The sequence below is a fragment of the Callospermophilus lateralis genome, chromosome 10 (genome assembly GCF_048772815.1).
Source record: "Callospermophilus lateralis isolate mCalLat2 chromosome 10, mCalLat2.hap1, whole genome shotgun sequence".
Taxonomy (NCBI): domain Eukaryota; kingdom Metazoa; phylum Chordata; class Mammalia; order Rodentia; family Sciuridae; genus Callospermophilus; species Callospermophilus lateralis.
The window spans coordinates 50,136,658-50,156,461 of record NC_135314.1 but is presented as its reverse complement, the minus strand read 5'-3'; the positions used below and the strand labels follow the sequence as shown (position 1 = coordinate 50,156,461).

Below are 19,804 nucleotides of genomic sequence, written 5' to 3'. Positions count from 1 at the left end.
CTGGATAAGATATAGTTCCCACCTTAAGGAATGTGTAGGGATGAAAGATGTGGCCCTTTTCCTTGAAAAGCATGTTAACGAGGGAAGGAGATAGTTGGAAACACGGTGAATGTCCGGCTGTGGAATGTCCATGGGGAGGTTGGCAAGACCAGCTGCATGGGCGGGAAATGAATACTGATTTATGGTACTGGGAAAGCTTCCTCGAAGTGATGGCATTTGAGCTAGACCTAGAAGCATGGGGGAGATCTGATGAGGATGAAGAGCACTCTGAGTGGGGGGCACTGCCTGGGCAAAGGCTTGGAAGTGGGAAGGCAGAGGGAAGGCCCAGAGGCTTGCTGACCAGAGCAGAGGGGAGCACTGAACTGGGTCCATGATGATAGATAGCACTTGAGGCCAAGCCACTACTGAACTCAAGGTTGGTGTTGGCTTAAAACAAGCCATAGTAAGCCTGGTGGGTGGTGCACAACTGTAATCCCAGCAGCTTGGGAGGCTGAGGCAGGAGGATCTCAAAGCCAGCCTCATCAATGGCCAGGCACGAAGCAACCCAGTGAGACCCGGTCTCCAAATAAAGTACAAAATAGGGCTGGAGATGTGGCTCAGTGGTCAAGTGCCCATGGGTTCAATCCCCACTACACCCCCCCCCCAAAGAAAAGAACTAGCCACAGTGTCAGTGAGGTGACCCTGACTCACACGTGCTGTCTCCTTGCAGAGGCCATGCTGCTGAAACATTACCTCCTCTTGCTGGTGGGCTGCCAAGCCTGGACTGTAGGGTTGGCCTACTATGGCTGCCCAAGTGAGTGCACCTGCTCCAGGGCCTCTCAGGTGGAGTGCACGGGGGCACGCATCGTGTCAGTGCCCACGCCTCTGCCCTGGAACGCCATGAGCCTGCAGATTCTCAACACGCACATCACCGAACTCAGTGAGTCCCCATTCCTCAACATCTCGGCCCTCATCGCCCTGAGGATCGAGAAGAATGAGCTGTCACACATCATGCCCGGTGCCTTCCGCAACCTGGGCTCGCTGCGCTACCTCAGCCTCGCCAACAACAAGCTTCAGGTTCTGCCCGTCGGCCTCTTCCAGGGACTGGACAACCTGGAGTCTCTCCTTCTGTCTAGTAACCAGCTGGTGCAGATCCAGCCCGCCCATTTCTCCCAGTGCAGCAACCTCAAGGAATTGCAGCTGCATGGCAATCACCTGGAATACGTCCCCGATGGCGTCTTCGACCACCTGGTGGGACTCACCAAGCTCAATCTGGGCAAGAACAGCCTCACCCACCTCTCACCCAGGGTCTTCCAGCACCTGGGCAACCTCCAGGTGCTCCGGCTATATGAGAATAGGCTCTCGGACATCCCCATGGGCACTTTTGATGGGCTTAGCAACCTCCAGGAGCTGGCCCTCCAGCAGAACCAGATCGGCATGCTCTCGCCTGGCCTCTTCCACAACAACCGGAACCTGCAGAGGCTCTATCTGTCCAATAACCATATCTCCCAGCTGCCTCCCGGCATCTTCATGCACCTGCCCCAGCTCAACCGACTTACACTCTTTGGGAACTCCCTGAAGGAGCTCTCCCCAGGGATTTTTGGGCCCATGCACAACCTGAAGGAGCTCTGGCTCTATGACAACCACATCACTTCTCTACCCGACAACATCTTCAGCAACCTCCACCAGTTGCAGGTCTTGATCCTTAGTCGCAACCAGATTAGCTTCATCTCCCCGGGTGCCTTCAATGGACTGACAGACCTGCGAGAGCTGTCCCTCCACACCAATGCGCTGCAGGACCTGGATGGGAATGTCTTCCGCATGTTGGCCAACCTGCAGAACATCTCTCTGCAGAACAACCGCCTCCGACAGCTCCCAGGGAATATCTTCGCCAATGTCAATGGTCTCATGACCATTCAGTTGCAGAACAACCAGCTGGAGAACCTGCCCATGGGCATCTTTGATCACTTGGGGAACCTGTGTGAGCTTCGGCTGTATGACAACCCCTGGAGGTGCGACTCAAGCATCCTTCCTCTCCGCAATTGGCTCCTGATCAACAAGGGTAGGTTAGGGACAGACACTCTCCCAGTGTGTTCCAGCCCAGCCAATGTTCGAGGACAATCCATCATCATCATCAATGTCCCTAGCCCCAGTGTTCCGGCCCCAGCCATCCCTGAGGTTCCCAGTTACCCCAGCTACCCAGAAACACCACGCTACCCAGACACACCACGGTACCCAGATGCGCCGCGGTACCCAGATGCACCCAGCTATCCTGACACACCCAGCTATCCTGACACCACATCCATCTCCTCTACGACTGAGATCACTAGCTCTGTGGATGACTACACGGATCTGACCACCATTGGGGCCACAGATGACCGCAACACGTGGGGCATGACCCAGCCCCAAAGTGGGTTGGCCATTGCCGCCATTGTCATTGGCATTATTGCCCTGGCCTGTTCCCTGGCTGCCTGCATCTGCTGCTGCTGCTGCAAGAAGAGAAGCCAAGCAGTCCTGATGCAGATGAAGGCACCCAATGAGTGTTAGGAAGGCAGGCTGGAGCAGGGCTCGGGAAAGGAGAGACCGGAAGTTCTGGGAATGTGAGCATTCTGCCTCCACCCTTGGGTCCACAGAGCCAGGCTCTCAGGGCTCTTTCCAGGCCCTAGAGAGAGTTGCCCCACCTTGTCCTGACCTGCCTGATTCTTCTGTGGAGAAGCAGGTCTCACAGGACATTCTTACCACCAGGGAGATCACATGGCTGTAGAAAAGCCCCTGGCAAATTTCCTATTCACATGCCTGGGCTTCGCTCAGAGGGGCCTTCCCCCAAACCCTCACCACCTTTCCTTCAAGAACAACTTTCCCTGCACCCAGGCCCCCTCCTGGCCTCTGTAGACTCAGTGGTGAGAAGACCTGCTCACTTTGTGGGGACAGTTCTCCACCAGGACAGCCCCTCTCCTCAGAGTATTGTGTAAGTTGATTTCCCTTCTTTTGCTTCTCTTGTTTGTGCCATGGCTTAACCCTGTCCCCTCAAATGGAAGTTCTCCCCTTAATTTTCTGCTCCTGAAGGCAGGGTGAGTTCTCTCCTCAAAGAAGGCTTCAAATCATTTAGCTGGTTTCTTAAGACCTGCTGGGCCCCCCGGCTTGGAGGATGTTGTGAAAGAAAGAGCGAATCCCATACTGCTCAACTCCTGGACATACATTTACCATCGGATCTCTCGTGATTTTTGTCTAGAAAAGAAAGACACACGTGCAACAAACTCAGCCTTGTAGAGGATGATAATTCCAAACTACAAAGTTTGCTTAGCAATTTTTAGTCCTTTGTGGAATAAAATCATGAAGAATTTTTGACTTCTAAAACCATTTAATTTCTGAAATCAGCTTATTGGTACTGAATGGAGTAAGAAACCTGGTGTCTGGGGGTCCTTTCAGTCACCCCTATGGGTTTTCTTTTCGAGTTTTTTAAATTGAAATATAATATACATACAGAAAAGTGGGAGCGTGATAAGGTACAGCTTGATGAATTGTCACAAACTGATCACATCCATGTGATCAGTGTCAAATCAAGAACAGAGCATCACCAGTATCCCCAAACCCAAGCTTTTACTGAAGGACTGGGACATCTGAAGATGACATGGACATACCTGGATTCTTACCAGGGGCCTCACTGCCCACCCCCTCCATGGCCAGCTGTTGCAAAGGCCCAGCTGCCAGGATGACGAAGATGTGATATGGACAGCACAGGAGACTGGCCTGGAGAGGAATCTTAATAAACCCTGAGATCTGGAGGGACCCAGGCTGGCCAGGTAACTATAGTGGCCCATGCAACCACAGTGTCTTCCCTGCTGATAAGCTGCAGCTCATTGGAGGTTCCTTGTCTGGGCCCTTTTATGGGCATGATATGCCTATATCTGTTTTTAATTCACTTTCCATTTGGGGGAAATGAAATAGCTCAGAGATGAGATCTTTTAATTGAACATTCAAGTGTAATGGGAACCAGGGATCCCTCTAATGTTGTGGAAAAATTCTTCGTCAACATTAGTCAGCTAGCAGCAAGACTTCAGGATTTTCACAGACAGCAGATATCAAGACACACTGACAGGTCCCAGTGGGTGGAGTGGCTCTCTGAAGCTCCTCCTACTTATCATCTGGTTATGAGTTAAGTCATTTGATCCAGGGTTTTCTCTTCCTTGAGTTATAGTTGAATTCCTGCTTTCATGCCTTTCCTGCTACACACATATTCACAGATGTTAAAGAAATTATGTTTAAGGCAACACATGTCTTTCTCTGCACATCTGATCCACCAGTTCAGAAATAAAATCAGTAAAATTGAAGATTTTCAGGTTTCCATATCTGCCCAAGAAAGAACTTCAGCTGATCTCAGGGATTTAGGTCTCAGGGATCTACCACCAATCCTGATTGGCTTTTATTAGGTCCCTCTACCTTACAAGATGAGTAAGAAGCCTCAGCAGCATCATGATGACAGGATGGGGCCTCACAAAATGTCCCAGAAGGAATGTCTAGTGCATGTCGTAGCTTTTAACTGTCCCAGAGAATCTGATGTCCAGGCAAAAGATATTATTTCCCCGAGGCAAGTCTGGGTCTACAAATGTTTTCAAAATAGTCACAGAATGAATGCATGTGTATTAAGTAAGGCTCACCAGGACCCAAAAGGAAGGGAGCCCCAAGCTTGGGGCATGACCTTCGTCCTATCGACAGTGGCCTGCCGCGTGGGCCCAGGGGCTGGAAAGGGAATGTGGGTCTGCTTTCCTCCAGACAGGAAGCCTGGTTTGGCATCACAGTCCTCAGACCCAGAACACTCAGGTGCTTCTTGTGCGTGAGCTCCAGTGTTTCATGTGCTTAGGAACAAGTGGCTAGGGATAGAGAGAGGTAGGAACCCTCAGCATTCCATGCTCCCTACCAGCCTTAACCCAGAACCCCTGGGTGTTTCTGACATTGGCCATGACATTGGAATACCTTCCTTTCTGGCCCAAATACTGGTCTGAGAACAGGTGTCTTCAGACGCCCCACCCAGGTGGATCCCAGGTGAAGGGGATGGGCCTGTTAGATGACCCTTCCCAGCTTGCCTGTTCCTTTCTCCCATCAGAATGTTTTGGAGCCATTAGCCCTGTTGTTCCTTGTCAGGACTTTTGGCCTCTCTGAACTGTGCTGTTTGGTCAAGGAGTGGCCCCAAAAGCTGAATGGAGTGCCCTTTTCAATACAGCACTATTGAATGATGTATTTGCTCAATTCTTGGAACTGGAGTGAGCTGAGTGGTCCCTGAAATGTTGAGTAGGGTACAGAATTCCCTTCACTTCCCCTCTGTGCACTGGTTTCTAGGCCACCTTGCCCTTCACCAGCAGCCTTCATGTGACATGGAAGGAAAGAAGGAATCAATATTGGAGGAAAGGACCATTTTAAAAAGTGCTTACTGTGCACAAGTGTCTTCCAAAGCTCTGGACACATTCCCCTTTAACCCTCCCAGTGCCCCCTTGGGATAGGGCAGAAGACCGCCAAAATAGGTTCTCAATAGGCTGGGGGTTTATTTCTCTCTTCAGCCTTTACACCAGACCTCATGCTCTGTCTAGGGTTTTCACCATGAGAACAAAGCAAATGGGAGTCCCCGTCCTGGTGCTCCCCATACTCTAAGTCACTGGGACCTCACCTGGTACTGTATTTATCCCAACTTCGTAAATACAGGAAACTTGTCCAGCCATGAAAGAAAAACTGGCCCCTGTCCTGGGAATTGTGGGTCTGTGTGGATAGTGTTCCTTCTCTTGAGAATGTAGAGGTTCTAGATCTTCTCATGGGCAACCACACGATTCCCATACTTCAGATGTCAGGGTAGAGCTGATTCAGGAATCTACTTCCAAGCTCAGGAAATGTATGGAGAGCAGACAGCAAGTCACTAGATGACTGGAGGTGGGGGCAGTGTGGGGTATATCCCACCCTTTAGCTATAAGCTACTCAAATTTGGCCCATGGCTGATCCTGTGGCCAGAACCTAATCCAGTTTGTTGGGGGAGGCTGTGGCGGTCTTGAGAAGGAAGCCACCACTGTGGCTGAGAGAGGGTGGGCGGCAGGCTGCTTCCAGGTGGAACTCCTCCCGATCCTGGGTTCCTTCTTCTATGGAGAGATCGTTCTCACCACCCATTGCTTTCATGCTGCCTGCAAAAATAGATCACCTTTGCCTTGCTAAGAGAATCACTGCAAATAGTCCCAGGTGCTTGGCAGTGCATGTAGCGATTTCTGGGCCCCCAGGGTTTTATGGAGTGTGAACCCTGGTGGGCAGGGTTAGGGGTCTGTCTTTTGCTAGATGCTGCTTGTAACAAATCTGGTGTACAGAATCAACAATAAATGGTATACCCAGGACACGTGTGCCCTCTCTGAACTTCTTGGTGGTGGTGGTGGTGGGGGGGTCTCACACCTGTGAATTCTGCTCTTGCCACAGAGATCAAGCCTGGCCTGTGTAACACCTCACAGAAAATAGATTCCGGGCCAAGAACAGGACTTTGGAAAGTGAGTGGGGACCAAAAAGGAAATAACAAATCATCTCCGTAGGCTTCGCGAACTCAAGACAGGAAATAATTTCCCAGAGTCACCTGGTGAACTAGGGGTAGAGCAAGCAAGGGACCTGGGCTTCTAGTTTCTTCTGTGCCACCCGGAGGGCATGTTGCTCAACACATTCACACGTGCCGGGCAGGAGGGCAGGACTGAGCTCCTGACAGGACTCAGCACCAGGCTCAGCAAGTCACAGGCTCTCAGAATACGCCCTCGGAATGAAGGCAATCGCTTCGAGTATCTAAATGTCCCCAGGCCTCCCTCAGGCCTCCCTCAGACCTCTAGTCCCAGGGGTGCCACAGCTGCTGTGCAGGAACAGCAATGCTAACAGGGATGAGCCCACTGTTCCTTAACACGTCATCTCAGGGAAGGGCCTTCACATGGGATTGTCATGTGTTCGCTTACATTCCTGTCAGGTGTCAGCTTGTCCCAGGACTTTGGGGCAGGACAGAGGTCAATAATGCTCACCAGATTATGTGGCTGGACCCCTTCAGGGATGAAGGGCAGGGCCTTGCTGTGCTCCCCTGACCACTGAACCTCTGTCTACTCAGTTTCTGAAATATGAGATTAATAGAGTCTTCATCCCTAATCTCATGGAAGATCTCTGGAGTTCTTGATGCAAATCTCCCTTCACGCATGACCCACACACCCATTACCTGAAGTTTGATTACATGTGCACACACGTGGATGCGCACACAGAGGCACACACACACACAGAGCTCCCTGAGCCCTCAGCCATACCCATCCCACAGAAGAGAATGCAGAGACTTGTGGTGAATCTTGAGTAAATCATGGTCTAGGAACTGGCTAGTTATGCTGGGCGCGGTGGCACATGCCTGTAATCCCAGCAGCTTGGGAGGCTGAGGTAGGAGAATCACAAGTTCAAAGCCAGACTCAGCAATTTAGTGAAATCCTAAGTAACTTAGTGAGATTGTGTCTCAAAATAAAAAAAACAAATGGGCTGGGGGTGTGGCTCAGTGGTTGAGTGCCCCTGGCTTTAATCCCCAATACAAAAAAAACAAAACAAAAAAACCCTTACAAATGGCTAGTTAGTTGAAGAGTCAGAATTCAAACCCTGATCTCTCTAATGCCTAATTTCTCTTGTTCACCACAACATGTTGACAAATGGACTAGCTGTGTTTCTGGGGGTGTGGATGCCCTGAGAGCCTGCTCAGACAAAGGTCCATTCCCTCACCTGAGAGGGAGGCTCCCCAGAGGTGCCTGTTCCTCCCCATCCCCTCCTGGAAGCTGACACCCTGCTCTTGCCAGCCGAGGTGCCATCCAGAGTGGGGCTGGGTCCACTCTGTCCACTGCCTCTGTCCCTCTCAGAAACACCTGCGTTCCTCTGCCAAGTGTGGATTTGTAACCTGTCTCTATTGAAAAAATGCTTCCTTGGTATAATCTGTCGGATCTTTGTAGCGCGGCTGAGGCAGTGTGCTCACGTGCAAAAGAAATATTATTTTGTCCTGGTAAAAAGAATGAGCAGAATATTAATACCATGCAACAAGTTTTAAAAAAAGCCATCAGACTACTTTGAATGGAAGACTCCTGGTGTTGCAAATGATCTCCGATTGCTTGCTTCGGGTTGCACCCCTGAAATCATACGAACACTCTTGGGCACACATACACTCTCAACACATCCTCCAACCACTCTCAGGAACAGTTACTCTTGCACATTTTCATCATGCATGCATAGACACACACATTCCTTCCCTTACACACTCTGACTCACACTTGCATGCTCTCCACATTGTCTTCAGCCGGCTCCACGGCCCCTGGTTGGACACCTCCAGAGACGGGAAAATCATTCCCTCCCAAAGCTGAGGCTAACATCCTTCAAGAGTCTGAGTGGGGGGAGTGTTCCACTTTATACGGGGCCAGAAATTCACTTCCTATAGTTTTCTCCCATTTTAACTCAGATAGGGTTCAGAAAGTTAGTTCATTAAACAAACAAATCAGCAAACAGACCAACACGCACACAGCCCTCTTAGTTCTCCAGTGGCCATGTACAGAGTGGAGGAGGGACCTGGCCAGGGGAAGTGGACCCTGGGTGGAGCCCTCACCTCAGTGCAGCTGCTGGGTGCCTTCCAGGGCTGGTGGATGCCTTAGCTCCCAAAGGTGCCCAGCCTGCCACTTTAGAAGGATTTTGGCTCCACCAGGCACCTGTGGGTGGGAGCAGCTTAGGGTCATTTTGTAATCTTCAGAGGCCTTGCCCAGGTTCTCTCTCTGCCCTGTGACCCTGATGACATTCCCAGAACAGGTCACGTGAGGGGAGGAACCACTGTCTAGAACTTTGATCAAGGCTGGGGCTGGATTCAGCCAAACACAGGCTGTGCCAGACCCCCTCTGCTCTGAGGAAGATCCAGGGCTGCCTGTCCCACCTGCTCAGTCTTCATGGTAGGGCTCCCGGGGCCATGCCTGGGTCTGTGGGTGGTGGGGGCATCTGGCCTGGAGTCCTGGCTGGGGGGCAGGAGAGAGGCTTGCCTCTCTTCCCGGTTTGGGAGAATTTCCTAGCTCCAGCAGGCTGCAGTACCCGGGTTCCCCTCCTGTGGGAGGAGCAGCAGTGAGGGGCTTGGCTCTCCTGGGCTGGAAGGAGGCAGGAGGAGGCCTGGGCAGGGGGTTCGGAGATGACCACCTGGTCCCTGACTAAGTGGCAATCATCAGGGTGATCCATGGCTGGGGTCTGCCCTTGTCTAGACCTGTCACCTGGCATAATTATTGCTAGGTCCCTCTTCATTCCCATAAGTGTCCAGGTTTAGATGATAAAGTTTATTGTCACCTAGGACTGAAACCTGCACACAGCTACTTTTTATTGAATGTCTTCTAGTGTCCAGGGCTTTATTCTTACTGTCTAATTGAGCATGTTTATCATCTAATTGAGTACCAGCTGTGACCCCCAGGGCTACAATCATGGATGAGGAATTGAGGCTTGGAGGGATGGAGTGAGCAGACAAAGCCCACGCAGCTAGTAGCTAGTGCAGAGACAGACTTTGAACCCAGGTCTGTCTCTGCCCTGGCAGAGCCAGAGTGCTTTCCTACTCCACTAAGCAGGACGCAGAGCATGGCCTGAAGTTAGGGGGTCCCAGAGAGCAGTGCCATCTCTCTGCCAGCCCCAGGCCAGGTAATGAGTGCAGAGCATTGAAGCCTGGCCCCCCTCCCCGCCCTTGAGTTCAATGAAGTGGGTGTAACTGACTAGAATGCAGAGCAGAAAGACCCAAACCTTCAACAGAGGACAAGAGACCCAGGGATCCAAAGGAGGGGCAGTCAAGGAAGTGGGGAAGTGGGACTTGGGCTGCCCTAGGAGGGTGGGTAGGGCGGAGCAAGGCAGCAGTAGGAGCTGGGCGTGGTGGTGCACGCCAGTAATCCCAGCGGTTTGGGAGACTGAGTCAGGAGGATCAGAGTTCAAAGCCAGACCCAGCAATTCATCAAGGCCCTGTCTCTAGATAAAAAATACAAAAAAGAGTTGAGGATGTGACTCACTTGTGTAGTGCCCCTGGGTTCAACCCAGTACCAAAAAAAAAAAAAAAAAAAAAGTGGCAATAAGAAAAGGCAAGCACAGGTGCTCCACAATGTCAGTGGGACCTGGAGTTGGGGACTGGGGTGGGAGAGTGATGGCACCCAATTCGTGACCTCCTCTTGTTTCAAAATTCTGGCTGCCTCCTCTCCTAGAACACCTACGCGGCACATAGACAAACTCCCTGAGCCTCGCAATGCCACACCAACAGGTGCAGAGCTCCAGGAAGCCCCTGTCGGGCACTTGGGGTGGCACATTTGTGTGTGCACAGTGAGCCAGTGTGACCCAGTTCAGCCTTCTGGAGGGGACTGGGAGTTCTGTCTCCTTTTTAACCCGACTATCTCCATTTTTACAACAGAATAACTTCCCCGTTATCACCAAAGTTATACATGTTTATCATTTCAAAATGTAGAGCATACATTTTTAACCAAAAGAAAAAAAGTCACCCACAATTGTATTTTCCAGAAATAACCACTACAAATATTTTGTGTATAATCTGTTTTCAGTGCATGGATATACCTTAAAATGGTAATGCAGCATTTTGGGATTCTACATTACTAATTTAGTAATGTGCAAACATTACTAAATACATATCTATAATTTTAAAGATAGCAGAGAAGATTCTTACTACATCTGTGTAGCAGAATTTACCTAACCAAGCCCTCAGGTTGCACATTTAGGCTGTGTCTTTATTTATTTATTTTTGGTTCTTGGGATTGAAACCAGGGGTGCTTAACCCCAGAGCCACATCCCCAGCCCTTTTTTATATTTTATTAGAGACAGGGTCTCACTGAGTTGCTTAGGGCCTTGCTAAGTTGCTGAGGCTGGCTTTGAACTTGCGATCATCCTGCCTCAGGGTACAGAGCGGCTAGGATTACAGGTTTGCACCACCGTGCCTGGCTTCTCAGACTCTTTCATTTATTTATTTTTATTGTTTTCATTTTGAGACAGGATCTCTATAAGTTGCTTAGGGCCTCACTAAGTTGCTGAGGCTGTCCTTGAACTCTGGATCCTTCTCTCTCAGCTTCCGGAGTTACTGGGATTACAGGTGTGCCCCATCAAGCCCAACTCTTTCTATGTTTTTGATAGCCTGGTCCCTGCTGTCTCATTTCAGTGCCTCACTAGCCCTAATAATGCTGGACTCTAAGTGTCCTGATTGGCATTGTCAAGGTCACTCTTGATTTACAAATGTGAAAGCAGGGGCTTAAAGGGTCACACCTGGGCCGGTGTGTGTGGCCAGCAGGACAGGAGCCCAGGCTGGAACCAGCCCCAGTCTGCCGCCTCAGCCCCTTGACTGACTTCGTTGGGTTGAGAGGGAAGGAGACCAGGTCTGGGAGCAGCAGATTTTCCTTGGGGAAACGGGTAAGGTTTCCATGTGCTTCAGAAGCCCCTCTTCCTGCTTCCAGATGTGTGGCAGGCTGAGTGTCGAATCCAGCATGTACTGACGCAGTCAGGGGACCTGGGCCAGGGTTCTGGGCTCTCGTCACCCTCTGGAAGGAGTGAGGCTTAGCTCTGTGGTGGATGACAGATTGGCTTGCAACGCACACAGAAATGTACCAACCCAAGGGCAATTTGAGAAGAGGAAGGAGTTCATTTGCACCCAGTCAACCAAAAAAATAAAAATTAAAATTAAAAATGTAAAATCATGGAATAGGCCAGACTTCCTTGGCTTGTTGAGTGTGGAGCATTTTTGAGGACATGTGCTGGTCTTATTCCCAGATGAAAACCAGCAACCTTCTGGCTGCCTCCCCATGGTGGCCCTCTGTGTCCATCTCCACCATCCTTTGGTGGGGTGCTTCCCTTCTCTGGAGGTGACCTGCTCTCTTGAGGGTGGGCTGGGAAGGGCCTGAGTCCAGGGCAGCATGGCCAGAGCCCTCAGGTCTGTTCCTCTAAAACAAGGACAAAAATGCACTTTCACTTGGCCAGAGAGGATGGACAAGGCTAGAAAAAGTGCTGTTGAGAAGCATCTCTCCATTCCAGAGTGGGGCGGTTGGATGATCTCATCGGTTTTTCCAGAGCTAACCTCCATGGTTACTTCAGAACAGAGCTAAGGCTGGCTGAACTCAGGAGAATCAGAGTCACTAGCATGGCTAAATGCTCCCAGTCAGCCAGGCTCTGGGAATGGAGTTTTCTATGTATTCTCTCACTTAATCCTCACAACAACCCCACAGGGAAGGTAGTATTGTGTTGGTGGTTTCGGAGGTGAGGAAACAGAAACACAGAGAGGTTAAGTAATTCAGCTAAGATCACACAGTTTATTAAGGATGGATATAGGATTCGAGTCCAGATTGTCTGACTTCAGAGTACAAACTCAGCAAATCCAGAGCAATTTGAGAATGAGTCTTGGGCCGGGAGTGGATCATTTGGAAATTATTCATGTTCTGCACACTTATTGCTAGTTTCCTTCCCTGATCCCCACTCTATCCCTGTTGGCTAGGGCAAGAGGAGTTTGCCTTGAACCTTAAAAGACCCTGTTCTGGCCTTCCTGTTTCTATAAGATCCCCAAGGGTTTAGAAGATGTCAAGACCAAGGGGCACATGCCGACTGGAGGCTGTGTCATCATCTTGAACCATGTTTCAACTACCCAGAACAGGTCCATGTTCTCCAGGGTGAACTTGCCACAGAAGAGCACACCTTGGCCTATGGTCCTTTGGAGTAGCTGTGGGTGGGGTCTCAGTACCATAGACTCAGGTGGGAAGAGAAGGGCATAGACCATTGGTGGGGTTCCCTGATATGCACTCACCCTGGGGCCTGCAAATGTGAGGAGCAGGCCTGCCCATCCCAGCTATTCCTCTGTCTTGGCGCAGAAGCTGGTGGGGTCACAGCAACACCCTACTTTGAGCACAGACCTCAGAACTGATTCTGCCCCTTGCTTCTGTCCCAACACAGTGACAATCTTCCCTTATATTGCTTCTGAGTGTGTGCATGAGAGTCTCCATTTCCCTGTCCCAGATACTTCTAGATTTGCTCTGAGATGCATGTAGCAGATTTGGGAACTGGCAGGTGGAAAGAAGCCCTTGGCTTGGCTACCCTGTCAGCAGACACCTCCCGCCATTGCTGGAGATGCTTTTTGTGCCACCAGTGTCATGGTCTTGCTTCAAGGCCTGAACTGAAGCAACTGCCTTTTCTGAGAACTTCTAAAACATGTTATTTCCAGGTGACAGGATTCAAGAGGCTCAGGCAAAGGGAGAGAGGACACAGTCTGGGGTGGGCTCAGTCGGGAGGGACATGCTGCAGCAGGCTCTGTTCTCCTCATGGTGGTCCTCCCACTTCGGCTACAGCGTTCCTGGCAGGAGCAAGTGGGAACACAGGAGAAATGGATTGTGCCACCTGGCCCTGCTGCAGACACCCCGGGCCTGCCTCCCTGTCCTGAGAGGAGGCTGGCCTGACAGTCTGCAGGGCTCTCGAATCCTAGTGTTGGATGGCCCTTCATACTGGGGAATTTTATTCCAGAAACTGCCTTAGAGAACCAAAAATCCAAGGGGTTAGCCAGGAAGAGTGACTGATCCCTGGATACCATCATGGCACATTAACAGTAAGAATTGCTGGTTTCTTATTGTTGGGCAGATTCCAGGCTGTGATCCTGTCCTGGCTGGTGCTTCATGGGTCTGTGCGGCAGCACTCCAGGGAAGGACCCTGTGCCTCCCAAGCTGCTCATCCCTGTCTAGAGAGTTCCATTCAGCAGACACTGACTGAGCCAACAGGCAGTCACTTGTGCCCTGGGTGCCAGGCATACAGAGATGATGAGCACACTCATCTTCACCCAGAAAGGACAGCCATGATTGGTCTTTCAGAGTCCCTGGGTATTTTGTCCACAGGGGCGGCCCAGGTGTGTGACATGCACAGGACGCCGTTCTGCCGAAGCCAAAGTCCGCTGCATTAAGGTCTCTATGCACATGGTCTCCTGAGAGCAGTCTCCTTCAAAAGCTGAGCTCTGTAACTGCTGGCCCAGGGGACACACACTGGCCTGAGGTCCTTCCTTTCCCTCATGTGTCTCCAACTGCCATTGCAGGAGTCCCTTCTAATGCCACCGCCTGGAGTTTAAGCAAAGGCGCCTGAGAGAGGAATGCGTTTTCTCAGGGAGACACTGTCCCTTCTCTACAGGCTAGAAAGAACATTTCTGGGAAAACCGAGAGTCACTGGGTGTCTGAATGGATGAGGCTAAGCACACTGGCCTTTCTAAGTGCTCTGTGTGCAGGAAGACCTTGGGAACAGCCTTTCACAGCTGAAGCTTGAGATGGCGGAGGCAGCCAGCAGAGGGCAGCAGAGAGACAGCCAGCTGCTCTTGCCAGGGGATGGCCTCCAGGGGACCAGGGTAAATTCCAGTTGAGGAGAGGTAAAGAGAAAAATTAGGGTCATGCTGCAAGAGGCTTTTCTTTCTTTAAAACAATTTATTTTGATAAGGCCAAATGTATTCTATCTAGAATATTTTGTGTTTTTCTACTTTTTTGTTCACATTGCCTTTTCTGTAATGATTGTGGCTTGCAAGCTTTAACAATAGTTAACATAGTTACTAATAATAGTTCTAATAATAATAGTTAATATTAGTTTACTTTAATAATAGTTAACATAGTTACATAGTTACTAATCTCTTGCTCTGTCAGACCCTCATCTAAAACCTTTATTTATACTTACTCATTTAATCCTCCCAATTATCCTAACACACTACTATTACCTACTTCTTAGATATAAGGAAGTTGAAGCACAGATGGCGAAGTAACATGCCCAAGGTCACATGACTAGGGATTCGAACTCACTACAAACCTCTACATGAGTGACGTGAAAAGGGTCATGGTCTGGAGAACACATAGTCCCTAATGGGGCTGGGGCACTGAGCCCCGGTTATTCTTTCCAGGTAGAAATGTGAGCCCCCAGATCATCCTAAAATGTGGACTTTTGATCTGACATTTCCTAGTCTTTCATGTGTGAGCTACTGATTAATAAATAAAAATGACCGCAGAGGAATAAACACAACGCACTTGTAAGCTTCGTCACCTATTTGTGATGCGTCAGTAGGTGCTGGCAGGTTTTTCTTTGTTTTGCTTTTGATTAATAGTTAGCACACTGGAAGCTTGGACCCCTTGGTCTACTGGTTTGTGGAATTCCCAAGTCTGGAACCCTCCTGTCCACACAACACTGGAAAGTTCCTGGGCTCCAACATGGTGGGGTGGGGAGGGACATGGTGAGGTTGAGGAGAGCAGTTGATGGCAGTGCTGAGGAGCTGCTGTGTGGCACTGTACACACCCTCTGCGGATGGTGCAGAGAGCAGGTAGAAGGGTATCCTCACCATCAGGCCTGGAAGAGTTACATTTGGAAATTCCCAACACAGCGACAATCTTCCCATATATTGTTTTATTTGTTCTTTTTAGTTGTACATGACAGCAGAATGTATTTTGACATATCATACATACATGGAGTATAACTTCCCATTCTTGTGGTTATACATGATGTGGAGTTACACTCGTCGTATATTCATATTTGAACATAGTAAAGTTCTGGTTCATCCCACTGTCTTTCCCATTCCCATCCCCCCATTTTCCCCTGTCATGTCCCCACCTCCATTGATCAGAGAGAACATTCAGCCTTTGGTTTTTTGGGATTGGCTTATTTCACTTCGAGTGTTAGCATGATAGTCTCCAGTCCTATCCATTTACCAGCAAGTGCCATAATTTCATTCTTATTTATGGCTGAATCTTCCCATAGTTTACATAGTATCTTGAAAGATTCTGCACTACCCATGGTCTCCTTTTACGCATCTTTCCTCTGTCTTTTTCTCTCCTTTCCTCCTTCCTTTCTCCAATCTGGAGAGAACATGGAATGTTCGCAAAACTTGGATGTTGGTTCTGCTGTGGGCACTAACCTGCTGGTGTGACCTGTCAGGCCATCTGAGACCTTCATCTTCAGGAGATGAGACCCCACCCCACCTATCTTGCAAGGCTGCTCTGGGTGCTAAAACTATGAATAGGGGCTTGGGTGTGGCTTAGGGTGGGGTACCGCCCAGCATGCATGATGCCCTGGGTTGGATTCTTAGCACTGCAAGAAACAAAACAAACCCACATAAGAAAACCCTGTTACTACAACTGAGGCTTTCCCAATGAGGCTAATCCTCCCTCACAATCCATTCCTGTTTCTAGGGTCACTGTCCAGTGCTCTGGGCACTGTGCCATGCTGCCCTTGCTAAAGGTGTCCCTTCTGTTTTCTCTCCCTCCTCGGATCTGGAAGATGCTCCCTGGAACCTGGCTGTGCTGGGCTTCCCTCCTGCTCCTGGCCGGGCGCACCCAGCCCTGCCCAGTGGGCTGCGACTGCTTCATCCGGGAGGTGTTCTGCTCAGATCAAGGGCTGGCCGCCATCCCACTGGACATCCCACCACACGCCACGGACATCGTCTTTGTGGAGACCTCATTCACTACAGTGGGAACCAGGGCCTTCAGCAGGAGCCCCAATCTGACCAAAGTGGTCTTCCTCAACACTCAGCTCCATCACTTTGGGCCGGATGCTTTTGGGGGGCTGCCCAGGCTGGAGGACCTGGAGATCACGGGCAGCGCCTTCTCCAACCTCAGTGCCGACATCTTCTCCAGCTTGACTTCGCTGGGCAAGTTCACCCTGAACTTCAACATGCTGGAGGCTCTGCCCGAGGGCCTCTTTCACCACATGGATGCCCTGGAGTCCCTCCAGCTTCAGGGGAACCGATTTCAGACTCTGCCTTGGAGGCTCTTCCAGCCTCTGACACGTCTGAACACCCTGGACCTGGCTCAGAACCGCCTGGCCCACCTCCCCGGGGAGCTGTTCTGCAGGCTCAGCAACCTGCAGACCCTGAAGCTGAGCAACAACATGCTCTCGAGGCTCCCTGAGGGTGTGTTTGGCAATCTGTGCAGACTGCAGGAGCTCTTCTTGGATGGCAATGCCATCAGGGAACTGTCCCCAAACGTCTTCTCAGGGCTCTTCTGCCTGCAGAAGCTGTGGCTGCAGCACAACGCCATCCGTCACCTGCCACCCTCTGTCTTCTCCTCTCTGGGCAATCTGACCTTTCTGAACCTGCAGGGCAATGAGCTGCGGATGCTGCCTGTGGGTCTCTTTGCCCACAACCCAGGCCTGGTGGGCCTGTCCCTGTCCCACAACCGGCTGGAGACTATCACTGAAGGCACCTTGGCCAACCTGTCTAGCCTTGTGTCCCTGACGCTCTCTCACAATGCTATCACCCACCTCCCCGCGGGTGTCTTCTGGGACCTCAAGGAGTTGGGTAAGCTCTACCTGGGCAGCAACAACCTGACGGTCGTGCACCCAGCCCTCTTCCAGAACCTGTCCAGGCTGGAGCTGCTCAGCCTCTCCAGGAACCAGCTGACCACACTCCCGGGGGGCATCTTTGACACCAACTACAACCTGTTCAACCTGGCCCTGCACAGCAACCCCTGGCAATGTGACTGCCACCTGACCTACCTCTTTACCTGGCTGCTCCAGTACAGCGACCATCTCTTCCACATCAACACCTACTGTGGGGGGCCCGCCTACCTCAAGGGGCAGTCAGTACTCTCTTTGAAGGAAGAACAGCTGGTGTGTCCTGTCACCCGGGACCGTTTGGGTTTCCAGGTCCAGGGGATAGATGACAGGGAGCTAGGGGACATATGGGATCTGGCAGTGGAGGAAAGGGCAGTCTGGAGGAGGTGCACCTATAGCAACCCTGAGGGCACTGTTGTGCTGGCCTGTGACAAGGCCCAGTGTCGCTGGTTGAACATCCAGCTGTCTCCTAGGCAGGGCTCAGGCTTCCTGGCGATGAAATACAATGCCAGTCAGGAGTGGGACTTGAGGTCCAGCTGCGGCTCTGTGAGAGTCACTGTGACTATTGAGGCCCGGGCAGTGGGGCCCTAGCTATAGGGCAGATGGATCTAAGCATCTGGACAGTAGCTTCTGGGGCCTGACCGGGCAAGGGGCAGGGTAGACAGGAGCTGGGTCTCCAAAGCTTTGGCTTTTCTGCTGTAAGGGACATGGTCGCATCTCCAAGGTGGCAGAGGTGGAGTCAGGCCTGTTCCCCCCAGTTTGTCCTCCTCCTCTCCTTCCCCCATCATCCCTTCTCGGAGCCTGTGGCCCGACAAGGACATCCTTATTCCTTTCAAAGCACCCTTGAAAGCTGTGCCAGGGTCTGGAGAACAAACCTCCCCGGCTCCAGTGGTTTGCTATGACTCAGTCCCACCCCCTCTCCCCACCCCTCTCTCCAGCCCCAAGGAGCGGCCACCATTGCTCCAGGGACCCATCCAGCTCAAAACCCACATGTCTGTTTCAATGTCTCACCTTGAATTTTGTTTTAAATGGATACAGAGATGACAAAGGAAATGACCGAAGTGGAGGTGGCCAGCGAGGCAGGGCCTGGCTTCGTGCTGGGGCATGTGTCATCAGCGCCCTCCTGTGGCAAGGGGAAGTTCAGATGAAAGAGTGCCCCGGGAAGGTCAAGGCCAGCCGGTGGCGCTCACGGCAGGAAGTCCCAGAGGGCAAAGGTGTCTTTGCTGGATGAACACACAGAGGGCCACTCTGTGAAGATGCAGGACGGAGTGGAGGGAAGGACAGGGCAGGGACAGGTGAGCCGGGTGGGCTGCGGGGCCGCTTTGGCCACCTGGTTTTGTCACAGCATCTGACTGTCTGGGCTGCTCATTCCCTGGAATTGTTCTCCCTTGGTTCTTTCCCTCTTTCTACTTTTTTTTCTTTCCTTTCCTTCCTCCCTCCCTCCCTCCCTCCCTCCCTCCCTCCCTCCCTTCCTTCCTTCCTTCCTGTACTAGGGATTTAACCAAGGAGTGCTTTACCACTGACCTATATTTCTAGGTCTTTTCATCTGTCATTCTGACGCAGGATCTCACAAAATTTCTAAAGCTGACCTTGAATTCGAAGTTCTCTGCCTCAGCTCCCCGAGTCACTGGGGTTACGGGCATGTGCCACCACACCTAGCTCTCCCTGGGGTTTGGAGACACTGCTGCTGACCCACCCCACCGTACTTTCCTGTTTCTCACCCACCACCTACACAACAGCCTCTTTAGGGGTCTTATATTTCTACCTCCCCAATAATCCCAATTGAGGGCCCCCTCCACACGGATGACCCCCAAAACTCCTCTTTGGGCTCAGCTCACCTCAGCGGCACACTGGCCTCTTCCTGCTTAGCAGCCACATGTTGGTCTAAACCAGCTCTATCCCCAGCTCCTCCTGGGTTTCCGTCTGGCAAACCTAAGGAACTGGAGGCATCCTCCAATCTTTTCCCCTCCTTATCCTTGTGGCCAGTTAGTTAACGAATGATCCAGCTTTGGCTTCCATTTCTCTTTCCCCATCCCCAGACTCTGTCTCCTTGTCTTCCTTCCTAGTTTCCCAGCTGTAGCATGGAAAGCCTTGGGGGTACGGGGAGCAATGAGCAAAGCCTTGGGGGTACTGGTCCCCCCCAGCAGCCTACACTGGGGCAGAGATCAGCCAAGAAGGCAGAGGACAGCAGGGCATGGAGGCGTGTACCTGTAACCCAGCTTCTCAGGAGGCTGAGGAGGAGGCTTGCAAGTTTAAGACCAGCCTGGGCGAGTTAACAAGACCCTGTCACAAAATAAAAAGAGCTGGGATGTATCTCAGTGTTAGAGAGCTTGCCTAGCAGGTGTGAGGCCCTGGATTAAAAAAAAAAGAAGAAGAAGAAGGTGTGATGAGAACAGAACACAAAGCACAAAGAGGAAAGACGAGAGCCTTGGCAAACGCTAGGGCGTTCAGAAGAGCACACACCTCAGGCGACAAGAGC

At 51.2% G+C, this 19,804-nt stretch overlaps 2 protein-coding genes across 3 annotated transcripts; both read left to right on the top strand.

The window, feature by feature from the left end:
- Positions 1 to 714: 714 nt before the first annotated feature.
- Lrrc15 (leucine rich repeat containing 15) lies at positions 715 to 2,526 on the top strand. 2 transcript variants are annotated; one of them, XM_076868733.1, is made up of 2 exons: positions 715 to 2,164; positions 2,237 to 2,526. In XM_076868733.1, exons 1-2 carry the CDS (start codon positions 715 to 717, stop codon positions 2,524 to 2,526), a joined length of 1,740 nt encoding a protein of 579 aa, XP_076724848.1. The 2 variants fall into 2 exon arrangements, with proteins under 2 accessions (XP_076724848.1, XP_076724847.1); XM_076868732.1 differs by having other exon boundaries at positions 715 to 2,173.
- Positions 2,527 to 16,272: 13,746 nt separating this feature from the next.
- Cpn2 (carboxypeptidase N subunit 2) lies at positions 16,273 to 17,916 on the top strand. The gene has a single exon (XM_076868839.2). It carries the CDS (start codon positions 16,273 to 16,275, stop codon positions 17,914 to 17,916), a length of 1,644 nt encoding a protein of 547 aa, XP_076724954.2.
- Positions 17,917 to 19,804: the final 1,888 nt, after the last annotated feature.

What these genes read in the sequence shown, in the direction of transcription:
- Cpn2 (XM_076868839.2), top strand. Translation starts at nt 16,273, where the DNA reads ATGCTCCCTGGAACCTGGCTGTGCTGGGCTTCCCTCCTGCTCCTGGCC.
- Lrrc15 (XM_076868732.1), top strand. Translation starts at nt 715, where the DNA reads ATGCTGCTGAAACATTACCTCCTCTTGCTGGTGGGCTGCCAAGCCTGG. An exon ending in TGAGGTTCCCAGTTACCCCA is followed by an intron (nt 2,174 to 2,236) that starts GCTACCCAGAAA and finishes CGCGGTACCCAG; the next exon opens with ATGCACCCAGCTATCCTGAC.